Source organism: Vigna angularis, chromosome 10 (assembly GCF_016808095.1).
Source record: "Vigna angularis cultivar LongXiaoDou No.4 chromosome 10, ASM1680809v1, whole genome shotgun sequence".
NCBI lineage: Eukaryota > Viridiplantae > Streptophyta > Magnoliopsida > Fabales > Fabaceae > Vigna > Vigna angularis.
This window is the reverse complement of record NC_068979.1, coordinates 8,620,346-8,635,207: the sequence shown is the minus strand read 5'-3', so window position 1 is coordinate 8,635,207 and position 14,862 is coordinate 8,620,346. Positions and strand designations below refer to the sequence as shown.

The window sequence follows — 14,862 nt, the reverse complement described above, 5'->3', positions numbered from 1 at the left end:
ATTACCATTTTTAATTCACTCACATCAATATAATATTATCATCATAAGTATTGTAATAATGATTATTGACATCACCATTTTCTCCATTTATGTAATTTTTATAGTTGTCATTAAACTTATCAAAAATTAGTGAATTGAACTAAATTATGTTATATATTAATTTAATATTTAAAAATTAAATTACTCATGGAAAACTAAACTTATGCAAATTACGAAATTAGAAATATACTCTAAAATAAAGTATTTATCGGTAATAATTCAAATAATTGAAATAGTTTAATCAGTTTGAAAATACTTTAGAGTCTTTTAATTTGATTGAATTTGCTCAAACAGTGATGAGTTAAATTTAATTTATTTAAACTATATTATAAGTTGTTCAATTTTCTTAAATTTCTTCCAAATTTAGTTTTAGAACATTTAATTCCAATTCATGCATTTTATAAAATCCTTATTGTGATTCCTATCCCTCTATTACTATTATTTTCATAATCTCTAGTGTTATATTTATCAAACAAATTATATTTAAAAGATATGGTAGTAAATTTAACATTATAAAATATCTGGCATTTATTAAATAATGTACAAAATGTGTCCTATAACTTAAATATTTATTCTATCTCCATATATCTACAACTTTGTAAACTAACATTTTTTTTATATAAATATTAGAACTCAGTTACTTTCGAAATGCATAATTGAGTTCTAATATTTAATACTAACATCCTTTTATATATTATATGGAATATCTGCTTAAAAAAATTATTGATTTTATATAGCTCAAATTCTATTCATATATTATCTTATGTTAAAATTTGTACAACAATTTTATATATATGGTATATTTAATCTTCATATTTTTCATATAAATTTTCATGAAATAATTCAATTTAAGTAGTATTCAACGTATAGGTTCACAAAGGAGTGATAAGAACTTTTATCTTATTTCCGTCCCTTAATACATTCTTATTTAAGATTTAAATTATTAATAAAGCCTACGTAACTAACTCGATATTTATATTATATTAAAAATAACAATATTCGCTTTGTATTGATACTCTCATACCAATAAATAACATTACATTCTCAATAACTACTATATTATAACATTCTCATCTCATCTTATTTGAATATTATAGTAATTACATATAAACTTTTTAATGTATATTTATTTACATTTCTTAATTATTAACATGTTAGTGTACATAAACATCAAATTTACAGTTTATAACTTGTTAAAGAACTTTAAAAAAATTTGGTTTTGAAATAAATAATCCCTAATAATAATAATAGTAATAATAATATGAGGTGACCTCACACAAAAACTTATTTATAATCTATAATAAATAATAGATAATGTATGTATTAACCCAGCTCATATTTTATATCTACAGTTTATAAATTTATAACCATCCACCGTAAATATTTCATATTTTTCTTTTTTCTTCAATTTATTTTAAAATAAAAAATATACAAATTACACCTATAAATATTCTTTTCTCTAACTACATTTTAAATTAAACATATAAATAACGCATATAATAAAAAACTAGCTGCAAATATATTAACTGTATAACACTACAAATCACACCGTATTTCTTATGTAATTATAAAGTAAATAAAATTCAAATAAATCTAAAACAGAGACTATAAAATAAGTATTTAAAATCATGAAAATCTTCAACTGGATTTAAGATAACTTTAATATTATAAAAATCTTATAAGAATACATCGATATCTAACAAAATATTTTAAATATAATCTTTTAAGTTATATTAAATGCTAAAATGATGAATCACATTAGTATAACAGATAAAAGATAAAATATATTAAAAATAAACCATTAACTTTCCTTTATTTCCAACCAACAAAGAAATCATTATATAAAGAGAATTTCCACATAAAAAGTTAATTTGCTGAGAATATTGAGGAAGAGAAAAGATCATATACTTAGCTTTTCCTGTACATAAACGAAGGATCAGTCATGGATTTGTCATTAGAAAGCATAATCACGAGCTTATCATCAGAAATACCAAGTAAGTTTCAGAAGTAGCAGTTTATGTTCATGTATATTGATTTCAATAATGTCATAGTTTAAGATTCCATATTTTTTATGCTATATTCAGGACCACTTCACTGCTATAGCATGACAACACTGGGGATGGATCGACATTTCTCCTACAGCATATCTCTGTCCGGAGAAAATGACATCAATGTTCTGATGCCTGGAGCTCTTTTCAGATTCACCATTAGAGTTTTTTATGAAAATACTTCAATTCCAGAACTAGGTCGCTCTTCTACTCTTATATCGATCCAAACCTTTTTCCAAGAAGGTCCAGATTTCTTGCGGACACTGTTACGGCCACTGTCATCATCGCTCACACATTTTGGCAGACATCATTGAAACAATAGTAAACGTGACTGCTGATGAAATTCTTGAAATCTTCCAAATTAATAATGCTGCTCCTTCTTCTTCGGAATCTCAACCCCTAGAAGTTCCTCTCTGGATTGTGATCAATATTACTCATAACAGCATGCATGCAGCAATACAAGATCCTCTAAGAACGGTTACAGCATCCGAAGAAGCCATTGACACGTTGTTGAAGAAGTCTACAGTGTTACAGACTGAGTGTTGTTGTTGCATATGCTTGGATGAATTCGATCTCAATGCTGAGTGCTACACACTTCCATGTCAACATTTCTTTCATAAAAAATGTATTACTCGCTGGCTACACACCAGTCTGACATGTCCCATGTGTCGCCAACCTATGCGAACCCTAAAAGATTAGCAACAAAAGTTTTATGATTAGTTTTTTTTGTTTTGTTTTGGTTAGTATACTATTTCAAGAATTTAAAATAGAGAAGATTTTATACGTCGAAGATCACATTGAGAAATTAGTATAATTTCTAATGAAAACTTTCTAGTTTGAAGTGTAACATTCATGTAAAAGGTGTTTTCACTATCTATAAATATTATGGTGGATTATTTGTTTTGTAACATTACATTTGTTTTCACACTTAATATTTCATAGTTAATATATTTCATCATTAATACAATCGTTCACAAGGAAATATAAAGAAGTTCACACATAAAATGTATACTTTTTTTTATATCTCAAATAAAACACACATAAAAATAACTCGAACTTTTTTCTACTATTCTTATACTTCTCTCTTCACTTGTACGGGATCAAATACTATTTCCTCATTTACTCTGGTATAACACACATTATACGTACAAACATAATTGTCAACATAAACATAAACAAGTAAGGATGAGCTAATATACACAAGATCATTCATAAAATATTCATAAATATTTACACATAAAAATAATTATATTATCATGCAATAATCATATTAGACTCAATCATTCTATCATAATATAATCATATTAGACTCGACCATCCAAATGAAACATTGATGCAAAATCATGGGAGGTCTTGCACTTATGGGGTCCATACTACTTTTTACAGAGAAATCACCAATACATACACCATGCCCTCTACAAGGTTATCCCGTTAACGCTTATGTCCAAAACCGGCCTATAGACTAGGACCTTCTAGCCCTCCCACCATATAACTTATCATTATCTACTTTAGACTGGATGACTATTAGAGTATTAGGATAACCTTCAACGATAGAACTCCCAACATCAACGTGTACACTAATACAATGTCACTACACAGTCTCTCCACGAGACTCATACCATATTCAGATTCATTCATCGATTTATAGCCAATAAAATGAATTAATCACAAATTTTCATATCAGTTTATTAAGTATATTGCATAACAACTTAACAATGTATGTATAATTTGTTCAAGACCTAGAAAAGCAATCTCATTGTAATTTAACAGTAAATAAAGTGAAATTGGAGATTTTGCCGATGAAATAAGTGTAAAGCTTGTTGAATAGAATTCTAGGAAAGAGAGATGCATCTCAATGGGCAACTTAAGTACCAGGTCTTTCCTTAGTCAAAGTGTTCCTCAACTAGTTTTCATAAATTTCCTATTCACAGATTCAATGCAAGATCACAAAAGATTTTTCATTAACAATGTTTACACAGAAATTCAAATGCATGATAATTATACAACAATATTATATCATCAATATAAAAACCTATAAAGGTTAGCTTCCCTTATCTCTATTCCAAAATTCTTTTCTTGGTCGAAGATGGTTCCTAGTAACCTTTCAGAATATCTACTCTTTTTGCAAACTAAAAACTAAAATTTTCTTTCTTTTCTCCTTTCTTTCCTAATTTTCTTCTCTCCTTTTCTAACTTGGTTTTTGAGGCACTTTCCCCTTGGCTATTTATAAGCCATAAATGGCATTTTTTTTAATTATTATTTTTATTACTTAATTATTTTAGTTTTTTAATCCATCACAATCGAAAGTTGTTTTGGCCATCTACTTTTTCAATCATCGAAAGCTTCTTTGTCCACTTGTGTTATTTATTTATTTATTTAAAGAAAATCATTTTGTGGAAGAAGTACTATTATTCCTTAAGGTAAATATTTTAAATATAACCTTTTAAATATAACCTTTTAAGTTATATTAAATGCGAAAATGATGAATCACATTATTATAAAAGATAAAAAGTAAAAGATAAAAGATATTAGATATTAAGAATAAACAACTAACTTTCCTTTATTTCCAACCAACAAAGAAATCTTATATAAAGACAATTTCCACATAGAAAGCTAATTTGTTGAGAATATTGAGAAAGAGAAAAGATCATACTTAGCTTTTCCGGTTCAGAAACGAAGATCAGTCATGGATTTCTCATCAATAGAAAGCATACTCACAGGCTTAGCATCAGAAATACCAAGTAAGTTTCAGAAGTACATTTATATTGATTTCAATAATCTCATAATTTAAGATTTCATATGGTTTTATGCTATATTCAGGACCACGTCACTGCTACAGCATGATAACATTGAGGATGAATCGACGTTTTTCTCACAACATATCTCTGTTTGGAGAAAATGATATCAGTGTTCTGATGCCTGGAGCTCTTTTCAGATTCAACATTAGAGTTTTTTATGAAAGTACTTCACTTCCAGTAAGTCTCTCTTCTACTCTTATAACGAGCCAAACCTTCTTCCAAGAAGGTTCAGATTTCTTGAGGACACTGTTATCGCCACTGTTATCGTTTAGACCTTTCTGCACTCACATAATTCAAACAATAGTAAACGTCACTGCTAATCAAATTCGAGAAATCTTCCAAATCGATGCTGCTGCTGCGGCTTCTTCTTCGGAATCTCAACACCAAGAAGTTTCTCTATGGATTGTGATCAATGTTACTGATAACAACATGCATGCAGCAACACAAGATCCTTTAAGAACGGTTGTGGCATCCGAAGAAGCCATTGACACGTTGTTGAAGAAATCTACGGTATCACGGACTGAGTGTTGTTGTTGCATATGTTTGGATGAATTCGATCTTAATGCGGAGTGCTACACACTTCCATGTCAACACTTCTTTCATCAAAAATGTATCACGCCCTGGCTACGCACCAATCAGACCTGCCCCATGTGTCGTCAAAATCTGCGAACCCTAAAAGACTAGTAAGAAGAGTTTCATAATTAGATTTTTTTTTTGTTTAGTATACTATTTCAAGAATTTAAAATAGGGAACATTTTATTGAAATTTTATAAGTCAGTGAAAAATAAATCAGTGTGATGAAAACTTTGTATTTTGAAGTGTAACATTATTGTAAAGGTGTTTTGACTATCAATAAATACTATGATGAATTATTTGTTTGGTGAATGACTATGTTAACAAAATTATACGCAATGTTCTTGATTGTTTTATTGAATGTGTATCTGCAGTAGTATTAGTTACGGGTTAGATTTCAGCCTAAAAAAGAAAGATCTAATCAAGATGGTGTTTTTATAATCAAGGATCATTTATGCTTATTCATATAGGCTTAATGATAGTTTCAGTTTTTTTTTTAAGAGTTTAGAAAATCATGTTTTAGATTTAACAGTGTATTCAAAACAATGAGGCTTGATTATTTTATTAAATGGATAAATTAATTAATCTTTTTCTCTAAGTTGTTTCTTTTTTTATAATGATTATTTTAATGGTGTAAAAATATATAATCTTTAAGTCAATCATGAGATGAAAACACTCATAAATCATAACAAAATTATAAAAAATTCAATTGAAAATCTTTAAATTCGTTATTCCAGCCCATGTTTTATATTTATAATTTATACATTTATAAATTTATAACAATTTGCCGTAAAAAATTTATATTTTTATTTTTATCTTCAATTGTATTTTAAAATAAAATAATAAAAAATAATATAGAAGTATTCTTATTCATCTTTAGCTATATTTTAAAATATAAAAAAAGACATACAAACTATTAATATAATAAAAAAAGTAACTGCAAATATATTTACAGCCTACAAATTTTCTTTCAAATTATACATTATCTTTTATATAAAGTAAATCGAATTTAAATAAATTTAAAACAGATATTATAAAGTAATATAAAAAGTAAATCGAATTCAAATAAATTTAAAATAGATATTATAAAGTAATATATAAAGTAAATTGAATTCAAATAAATTTAAAACAGATATTATAAAATAAGTTAGTTAAAATTATAAAAAAATCTTCAATAGATTTGATTGAAGGGAATTTTAATATTTTAAATAATTTATAATAAAACATCTGTACTAGAAAAAGATAATATTTTAATAAAAAAGATAAAAGTTATATAAAATAAACCATCAATCTTTCTTTATTTTCAATTTCCCATCAACAACAAATAAATCAAATCTTAATGATAAAAGAAAAAAAATTTATAAGAAACTTAATTAAAAATTTTCAAATTTATCCTGAATTCAAAACCTAATTAACTTTTAAATTATATATATATATATATTTATATTTATATTTATATTTATTGATGTTATAATTATATTTAGAATAACGGTATTATATATTTTTTATATGGGATATATGATGATTATTATAATAATTAATTATTATAAAAAAATGAATGTTACAATTATTTTAGTTAAGATCTTTTATTCTTTAAATTTTTTAATTTAATTGTGTGTTAAGAGAAAATCAGTTTAGAGTTATCTCAGTTAATAATTCAATCATAATATTTATTTATTCATTATAAAATAATGTTTTTTTAAAATATTTTCAACATACATGTTTTTAAATCGATCTCAATTAAATTAATTTGATATATAGGTTAAAGTTCTTAACCAATATGTATACGGTCTGCCACACTGGTGTATATAGAATGTTCTGTTTTGGAACAATGTATCACCTAGGTCAAACATCCAAGTTGATTACCCAGGCTATTCATCAGGTTGTCTTCTCAAGTCGTCCTTCTAGACTGTCACCTAGGCCATTCGTTTAGGTCGTCGTCCCAAGTTGTCTTTTGAGACCGTCCACCTAGGCCGAACACCTGAGTCGTCCACCTAGTATGACCTAACAATATGATTAGATTATTAGTGGTAATAGTTCATTAAGCTCCTAATACAGATTAAGGTGTGATTGGACCGTCATTAGACTAGCGAAAGGTAAAAGCCTATCACAACTAGTATAATTAAAGGTTTCATGTATGACTTTAGGATTATTATACACATTATATACATCACTTGTTGTGTTAGTCGTTCGGTCATATTACTGACTTGAGTGTCGGATTGGCAGGTACCCACTCACACGGATTCGACAAGAAGGAAGGAGAGCGAACAATATAACTTGGATGATGGAGGACCACTAATGTGTAAGTGGTGCTTTAAAGGACCTCAATTGCCCAACCATTCAGGCTCAATATTTATGTTCAGTATCAACTTGCTCAGACTCTCGGCCAAATTGGGCTCAACTACTCGGCCTCAACTATTTGGCCTCAACCGATCGGCCAAACCTTGGCATCAACTGTTCGGCCATACCTTGGCCTCACAGATACTCGGTCATACCTTTGCCTCAACTGCTCGACCACTCATGGCTTCATAGGTACTCAGCCAAACGTGGCCTCAACCGTTCGACCATACATTGGCCTCAACTGCTCGGCCAAACTTGGCCTCAACCGTTCGACCATACTATGACCTAACCTGCTCGACCACCCATGGCCTCACCAGTACTCAGCCAAACTTGCCTTCAAGTGATTGGCATCAACCGCTCGACCTACACTCTTCGACCTTAGCCATTCGGGCATACCTTGGCCTCAACTACTTGGCCACCCATGACCTCACAAGTACTTGGCCAAACTTGGCCTCAAGTGTTTAGCCTTAACCGTTCGGCCATACCTTGGCCTCAACTACTCAGTCAACCATGGCCTTACAAGTACTCGGCCGTACCTTGGCCACAATTGCTTGACCACTCATGGCCTCATAAGTACTCGACAAAACTTGGCCTCCACTACTCGGTCATCCATGGCCTCACAGGTACTCGACCAAACTTGGCCTCAACCGTTCGGCCATACCTTGGCCTCAACTACTCGGCCACCCATGGCCTAACAGGTACTCGGTCAAACTTGACCTCAACCGTTTAGTCATACATTGGCCTCAACTACTCAGCCACCTATGACCTCACTTGTACTCGGCCAAACATTGCCTCAACCGTTTGCTCATACGTTGGACTCAATTGCTCGACCTCCCATGGCCTCACTTGTACTCGGCCAAACTTGGCCTCAATCGTTCGGCCATACATTGGCCTCAACTGCTCAACAACCCATGGCCTCACAAGTACTTGGCCAAACTTGACCTCAAGTGTTTGGCTTCAACCGTTCAAGCATACCTTGTCCTCAACTAGTCGACCACCCACGACCTCATAGTCACTCGGGAAAACTTGGCCTCAAGTGTTCGACCTCAACCGTTTGGCCATAGGCGTCAACTTCTCGGGCAACCATGGCCTCACAGGTACTCGGCCATACCTTGGCCTCAACTGCTTGGCCACCCATGACCTCACAAGTACTCGACCAAACTTGGCATCAACTGTTCGGCTAGACCTTGGCCTTAACTGCTCGGTTACTCATGGCTTCATAGGTACTCAGCCAAACTTGACCTCAAGTGTTTGGCCTTAACCGCTCGACCTCAATTGTTCGGCTTTAGCCATTAGACCATACATTGGCCTCAATTCCTCGGCCAACTATGGCCTCACAAGTACTCGACCAAACTTGGCCTTAATCGTTCGGCCACCCAAGGTCTCAAAGGAATCCTGACCAACCTCACCGAAGGTCGGTGACCATGGATTGTCACCAAAGGAATCTCGGTCGATCTCACCGAAGGTCAATGATCGTGGATCTTCACCAAAGGAATCCCGACTGGCCTCATCGAAGGTCATTGACCATGGATCTTCACCAAAGGAATTTCGACTTGTCTCAACTCAGGTCGACGACTGTGGATCTTTACCAAAGGAATCCCGATCGGTCTCACCGAAGGTCGGTGACCACGGATCTTCACCATAGAAGTCCCGACCGGCCCATTGAAATTTGATGCCCGTAGATCTCCACGACGTGGCACTTAAGCAAGATCGGTAGCATATCCGGCTCGACAGGCACGACCCATTTTAGTCTTCCAACCACTAATTTTAATCAACGAATAAAGAGGACACAAAAACAAAGCCAATCGGAGAACCCGTCCTTATAAAAAATGACACGTACAAAACCCCTTCGTAGAATACCATCATGCTCGGGCTTGGGGGGCTTGTGTACAATACGGTCTTCCACACCGGTGTGTATCGAATAGTCTGCCACACCGGTGTGTACCGGACGGTCTGCCACACCGGTGTGTACCGGATGGTCTACCACACTAGTGTGTACTGGACGGTCTGCCTTGAGACAAAGCACCACCCAAGTCGTCTACCAAGGTCGTCCATCCAGGTCGTCCTCCCAAGCCGTCCTCCAAAGCCGTCCACCCAGGTCGTTCACCTAGGTCATCCATCTAGGTAGTCCTCCCAAGCCGTCTGCCCAGCCCGTCTGCCTAAGCCTTCAACCTATGTCGTCCAGCCAAGTCGTCTTTCCAGGCAGTTCACCTAGGTCGTCCTCCCAAGCCGACCACCCAGGCCGAACACCTAGGCAATCCACCTTGTATGACCTAACAATATGGTCAAATTATCAGTGGTAATGACTCATTAAGCCTCTAATGCAGATTAAGGTATGATTGAACCGTCATTAGGCCAACGAAAGGTAAAGGCCCATCACAACTAGTATAAATAAATGTCTTAGATTTGACTTTAGGATTATTATGCACATTACATGCATCACTTATTGTGCTAGTCGTTCGATCATATTACTAACTAAGCGTCAGAGTGTTTTCGGCTGATACCCACTCACACGACTTCGACAAGAAGGAAGGAGAACGAATAACGTAACTTGGATGATAGAGGACCACTAAATAGTCCATTCGTTCTTCAGGAGAACTTATAATGCTTTGAGTAAGAGACCTCAACCTCATACCCGAAACACAATATTATTTTGTTTACCTTGTATGGCTAATTGAAACTAGAATCATGTTAAATTTAGTTTCACTGTATATCTTATATACATTATATCAAGAATTTCAAGTGATATTTTCTGCATGATACACTGGAGAGTGAAAAAATCATATAAAGTTTATGACATTTTCTTCATCACGAATGTCATGAGCAACAAACTTGTTAATATTAATCATTTTTAATTATTAAGAAAAATAAAAACAAAATAAAATAATAATAAGATAAACGTGGAAATAGATGAAAAGATGTATTAAAGGTAAATATTATAGAAAAGAAGATAACCTATGCATTAATAGTAGTGACATGAATTTTTACATTGTATTTAGCAAAAGTTGTGTAACACTTCCTCTAGGAATGTCCTAAGTAACTTAATATTCAAAAAACTCCATAACTTAGAATTTTGAAAAATAGATGAAACAAAATAAGAACTTAGTTTTTCTGAAAATCCAAATAAACAAATATTTAGTCCAAAACTATTACATCAAATTAAGTAAAATATTTAAAATTTAAACCAAAGAATTTCTTTGAGCTCTCCTTAGCATCTTACCCAACTACTCATTTGAAATATTTATAACAACATGTGCTCCCGTATAACATCACGAGTTATAGAATCATTACAACACACAAAAAGTAAGGATGAGCTAGTAGAATAGTCATCAAATACAATAATATAACAACAACTATAGTCAAAGAGTTTACTATGGTCAACATGATACACCCAGCAAAGTCAGCTCAAAAGTAAAGCACCCAATCAACAAGCCGTAGCCAAACAATTCCAAAACAAGTGTCATTCTTCCATATTTTACCATACCAAAACATGTTCACCAAAACAGGACATATGTTCACCAAAACAGGACATATGTTCACCAAAATAGGACAGTTCGAGTCGTCCTCCACTATAACTTTAGACCTATCTCCCTTGCCCTTTACAGACTTAACTGTAAAAACTCCGCAACTACTCACAACGGACACTATACTTAGTCTAATCGAAAACCTACGAATGAGACATTATCCCTTTCTACGGTCTCGAAAGACAAAAGAGTAGCACTCAAACCTAGTTTCTTCTACCGCCCCTTAGAGGCAAAGAGACTTATCACTTCTACCTTTTGTTGAAAACGAAGAGATCCACCTATCTACCCTATCGGAAGAGGAAAGATACAATCTCAGACCAACAAAATACAGTAAAATGAAATAGCACCCAAAACCACATAACAAGAATCTGGAATTCACACCAAAACCACATAACATTAATTCCAAAACATATTTAATCAACATTCATAACATAAAATCAAATTTACGTAATATACACATACATCACTCACACACACATATATATATATATATATACATATATATATATATATATATTAATAGTTTATTTTGTCCCCAGTTTCATTCAAACATGTCAAGTTGTCCATTTAAAAAAAATGTCAATTGCGTGTGTACTTGGTAAAATTTACCTCAACGAAGTCCCCTCAGTTAAACACGCAGAACGACTTTAAATTTTTTTTTCTCTCTTCCGCTTTTATGTGCAACACAGTATAAAGTGATACAAAATAAGTAATATTCTTTCTACAATTTTGGAGCACGACAGTAATTATCAAAAACATCCTATGTTAGTTAAAGAGAAAAAGTTTCAAAAAATCATTTTAAATTTGTTCAATGTATAAGTATAGCATTCCAGGGGGTCACTCTGACCTGGTGCACTTTGTTACTTCCACACGTTAAACTTCTGAAGCAAATGAGGAATGTATCTAAGCCATATAGATATTTCAAGATTATTGACATTGTGTTCCAGTAAGCCTTAATAAAAAATAGAGATTTATTTGAAACCAGGGAAGAAGAACAAGTTTTTAAGCTCAAGGATCAACCAAGAGTCAAAACTAAGTAACTGGAACGGGAATTCAAAATTCTACTAACAAAAATAATCCATAATAAAAATAGATATCCTACAATCAGCTAATCAAATAGAACAAATATGGGCAATTAAAACAATTAAGGATGGTTTGGCATTGCCATAACTCATCATAACTAATAGAGCCCTTGCCACATTATATAAACAACATTGAAAGAAAAGAAACAAACAAACAGAACCCTCCCACAGACCACCCTTCACCCCACCTTGATTGCACGATTCTCCTATCACAGTTCAACGAATCCTTCAAATAAAACACACAGTATCTCACATTATGTAAACATTCAAGCTCAGTAGTTAACAATATCCTAACAAAACAACTAACTCCACAAACACAGCCAATTATCCTCGACTAAAAAGCAACACACGGCATCAAACATTCACACACTATTATTAGTATCCACAAACAACGAAAGAAACACCACAAATTCCGAAGAAAAAGGAACTCACGAGAGTTATCCTGGGCGGGCGAACGCCAAGCCTGGGTTGGGAGCGAATCCGATCGAGTCTGTTGCCAGAGAGGAACCCCTGCGAAACCCTCCCAGGCACGAAGCGGAGCGTGGTCCCGAAGCGAAGCCCTTCCAGGCGGTAACGGCCTCGCTCGGCGCGCTGGCGGAAGACGAAGGTGATGGAGTTCTGCATAACCATGGAGGCGAACGCGAAGAGGAACACGGCGACAATAATGAGGGCATACAATCCGGACTTGGACTTGGAGAAGGGGAAGAGCCAAACCAACAAGCCCTTGCGCGTGAGGCGGCTGTGCAGGTGAGATCGGCTGCTGCTATTGCTACTGCTGTTGCTCGTCCGCAGCAATTGCCGATCGAACGACCCCGATACCGGTAGTGGTTAGGGTTTCTCTTCAAGGGGAATTCGCCGCGGATCGCGTGGAATCCAACACCATCTAAGAACGAATCTCGAAAAGAATTAAAAAACGCTATTCAGTTTTTGCCGCGAGAATTTATTGTGATTTGGAGAAGAGGAGTGAGAATTGAAGTGTAGGCAATGGTTTTATTAATATTGGAATTGTTACTATCCTTGTTATTCTGTCATCATTTTTTATACTGGATGAACTTTAGAAACCGACTCTCTCTCTGTCTCTCTCAATTTCCTTTCTCTGTGTGCTTTCCTTTGTCTTTCTCTCTCTTTCTACAATTTTTATTCATTTACTTTTTTATAAGGTTTAATGTCTCCGTAGATCCCTATTTTGGTCATGAATTTCAAATAGGTCCTCTTCATTTTCGGCGTATCAATTGAGTCCTTTTTTTTGTAAAATTGAATCAATTACAGGCCTGCCGTTAATTTGGACAAACGGCCGTTACAGTAATCAGACGTGGCATTTAAAACGATTTTTGTATTAAATAATTCAGTTTTGGATAAGGGCAAAGTCGGAAATTTGAAAAAAATTAAAGGGCAACTGAGATTGAGATTGGGGAAAGAATTTGAGGGTTTTTTTCTGAAGGTTCATAAATTGTCTGTAGCAGATTGAGGTTGGTGTATGAAATTCCTTGTTCTTAGAGGCATCTGAGAAAGCAAGAAAGAAAGTAACAAAAGGTAAAAACACAAAGAAACCCACTCAAGAAGAAGAAGATAAGATCAAATCACAGCAGTCGATAGGAAAGAAAGTGGAAAACTTGCATCAGAAAAGGACACATCCCACACCTTCCTTTTCCTCCGCTTGCGCCATCTTCTCTCTCACTCACTCTTCAAATACCAGCAATGCCTCTGACTCGATTTCAATTCCCATTCTCTTCCCTTCACTGAGACTCTCGTTGCTATCGCCACACCAATGGAGGACTCTCCCTGTCACCTTCAGAGACTCCGTTGCTCCGTCAAAAACTACGATTGGGGTCTCCCTGGTCGCGTCTCGGAGGTTGCCAGACTCCACGCGCTCAATTCCAACACTCCATTTCACACGGAGGATCCTTATGCCGAGCTTTGGATTGGTACCCACGATCACATACAACCATCACATACAAAACCACAACCATCACATACAACCACGTACTCCATTCGTAAGCCCAGTGGTAGCCATGGGTGGCGACTAGGGTCCAACGGAGGCGCTGGCAGAACCTCTGGTGGTGGCTGTCTCGAGGTGGAAGCCTTGGCCGGCACGGGGGCCGAGCTCATCCAGGAGGCGATTCATGAAGGAGGAAGGAGGAGACTCGTAAGGAGACCCGTGAAGGGCGACGGCGCCTCCAACATTAGCGTTTGTCGCCGTTGATGTTTCTGGTCCAGCCTTGGGATGCGACGGTGTGGCATCGGAGGCAATGGTAGCTACGAATAGAGAGGGAGAGTCTGGAGTCGTGACCGGTGATAGCTCCGGCGGCGAGCCTCGGCCTTGGTGACGCCATGGATCGCGGTTAGCGGTGGCCGATTTCAAAGAGAGACGAGAGAGGGAAGGCAGTGATTCCGGTGGCGCCTGAGGTCGCCGTTGACGTCGAGATCGGTAGAGGGTGGAGGCACGAGTGGCTGGTAT

General features: G+C 34.8%; 1 protein-coding gene across 10 annotated transcripts; it reads right to left on the bottom strand.

The window, feature by feature from the left end:
* Positions 1 to 2,017: 2,017 nt before the first annotated feature.
* On the bottom strand, positions 2,018 to 13,709 carry LOC128194321 (uncharacterized). Of its 10 annotated transcripts, none has more exons than XR_008245739.1 (3): positions 12,837 to 13,480; positions 7,299 to 7,462; positions 4,693 to 5,565 (listed from the first exon to the last, which is right to left on the bottom strand). XR_008245739.1 is itself a non-coding variant. In XM_052869682.1 (2 exons), the coding sequence occupies exons 1-2, from the start codon at positions 13,032 to 13,034 to the stop codon at positions 11,610 to 11,612; spliced, it is 279 nt and encodes a 92-aa protein (XP_052725642.1). In that variant the 5' UTR covers positions 13,035 to 13,476; the 3' UTR covers positions 11,598 to 11,609. The 10 variants fall into 10 exon arrangements, 2 of the variants coding, with proteins under 2 accessions (XP_052725642.1, XP_052725641.1); XR_008245740.1 differs by having other exon boundaries at positions 7,325 to 7,462; positions 12,837 to 13,479; XR_008245742.1 differs by lacking the exons at positions 4,693 to 5,565; positions 7,299 to 7,462 and adding an exon at positions 2,018 to 2,774 and having other exon boundaries at positions 12,837 to 13,709.
* Positions 13,710 to 14,862: the final 1,153 nt, after the last annotated feature.

Excerpts from the sequence above, each read along its gene's own strand:
- LOC128194321 (XM_052869681.1), bottom strand. The coding sequence starts at position 13,034 with ATGGTTATGCAGAACTCCATCACCTTCGTCTTCCGCCAGCGCGCCGAG. Across the intron at positions 12,631-12,836 it reads GCCCGCCCAGGATAACTCTC|GATTCGTTGAACTGTGATAG; the intron begins GTGAGTTCCTTT and ends TTTTATTTGAAG.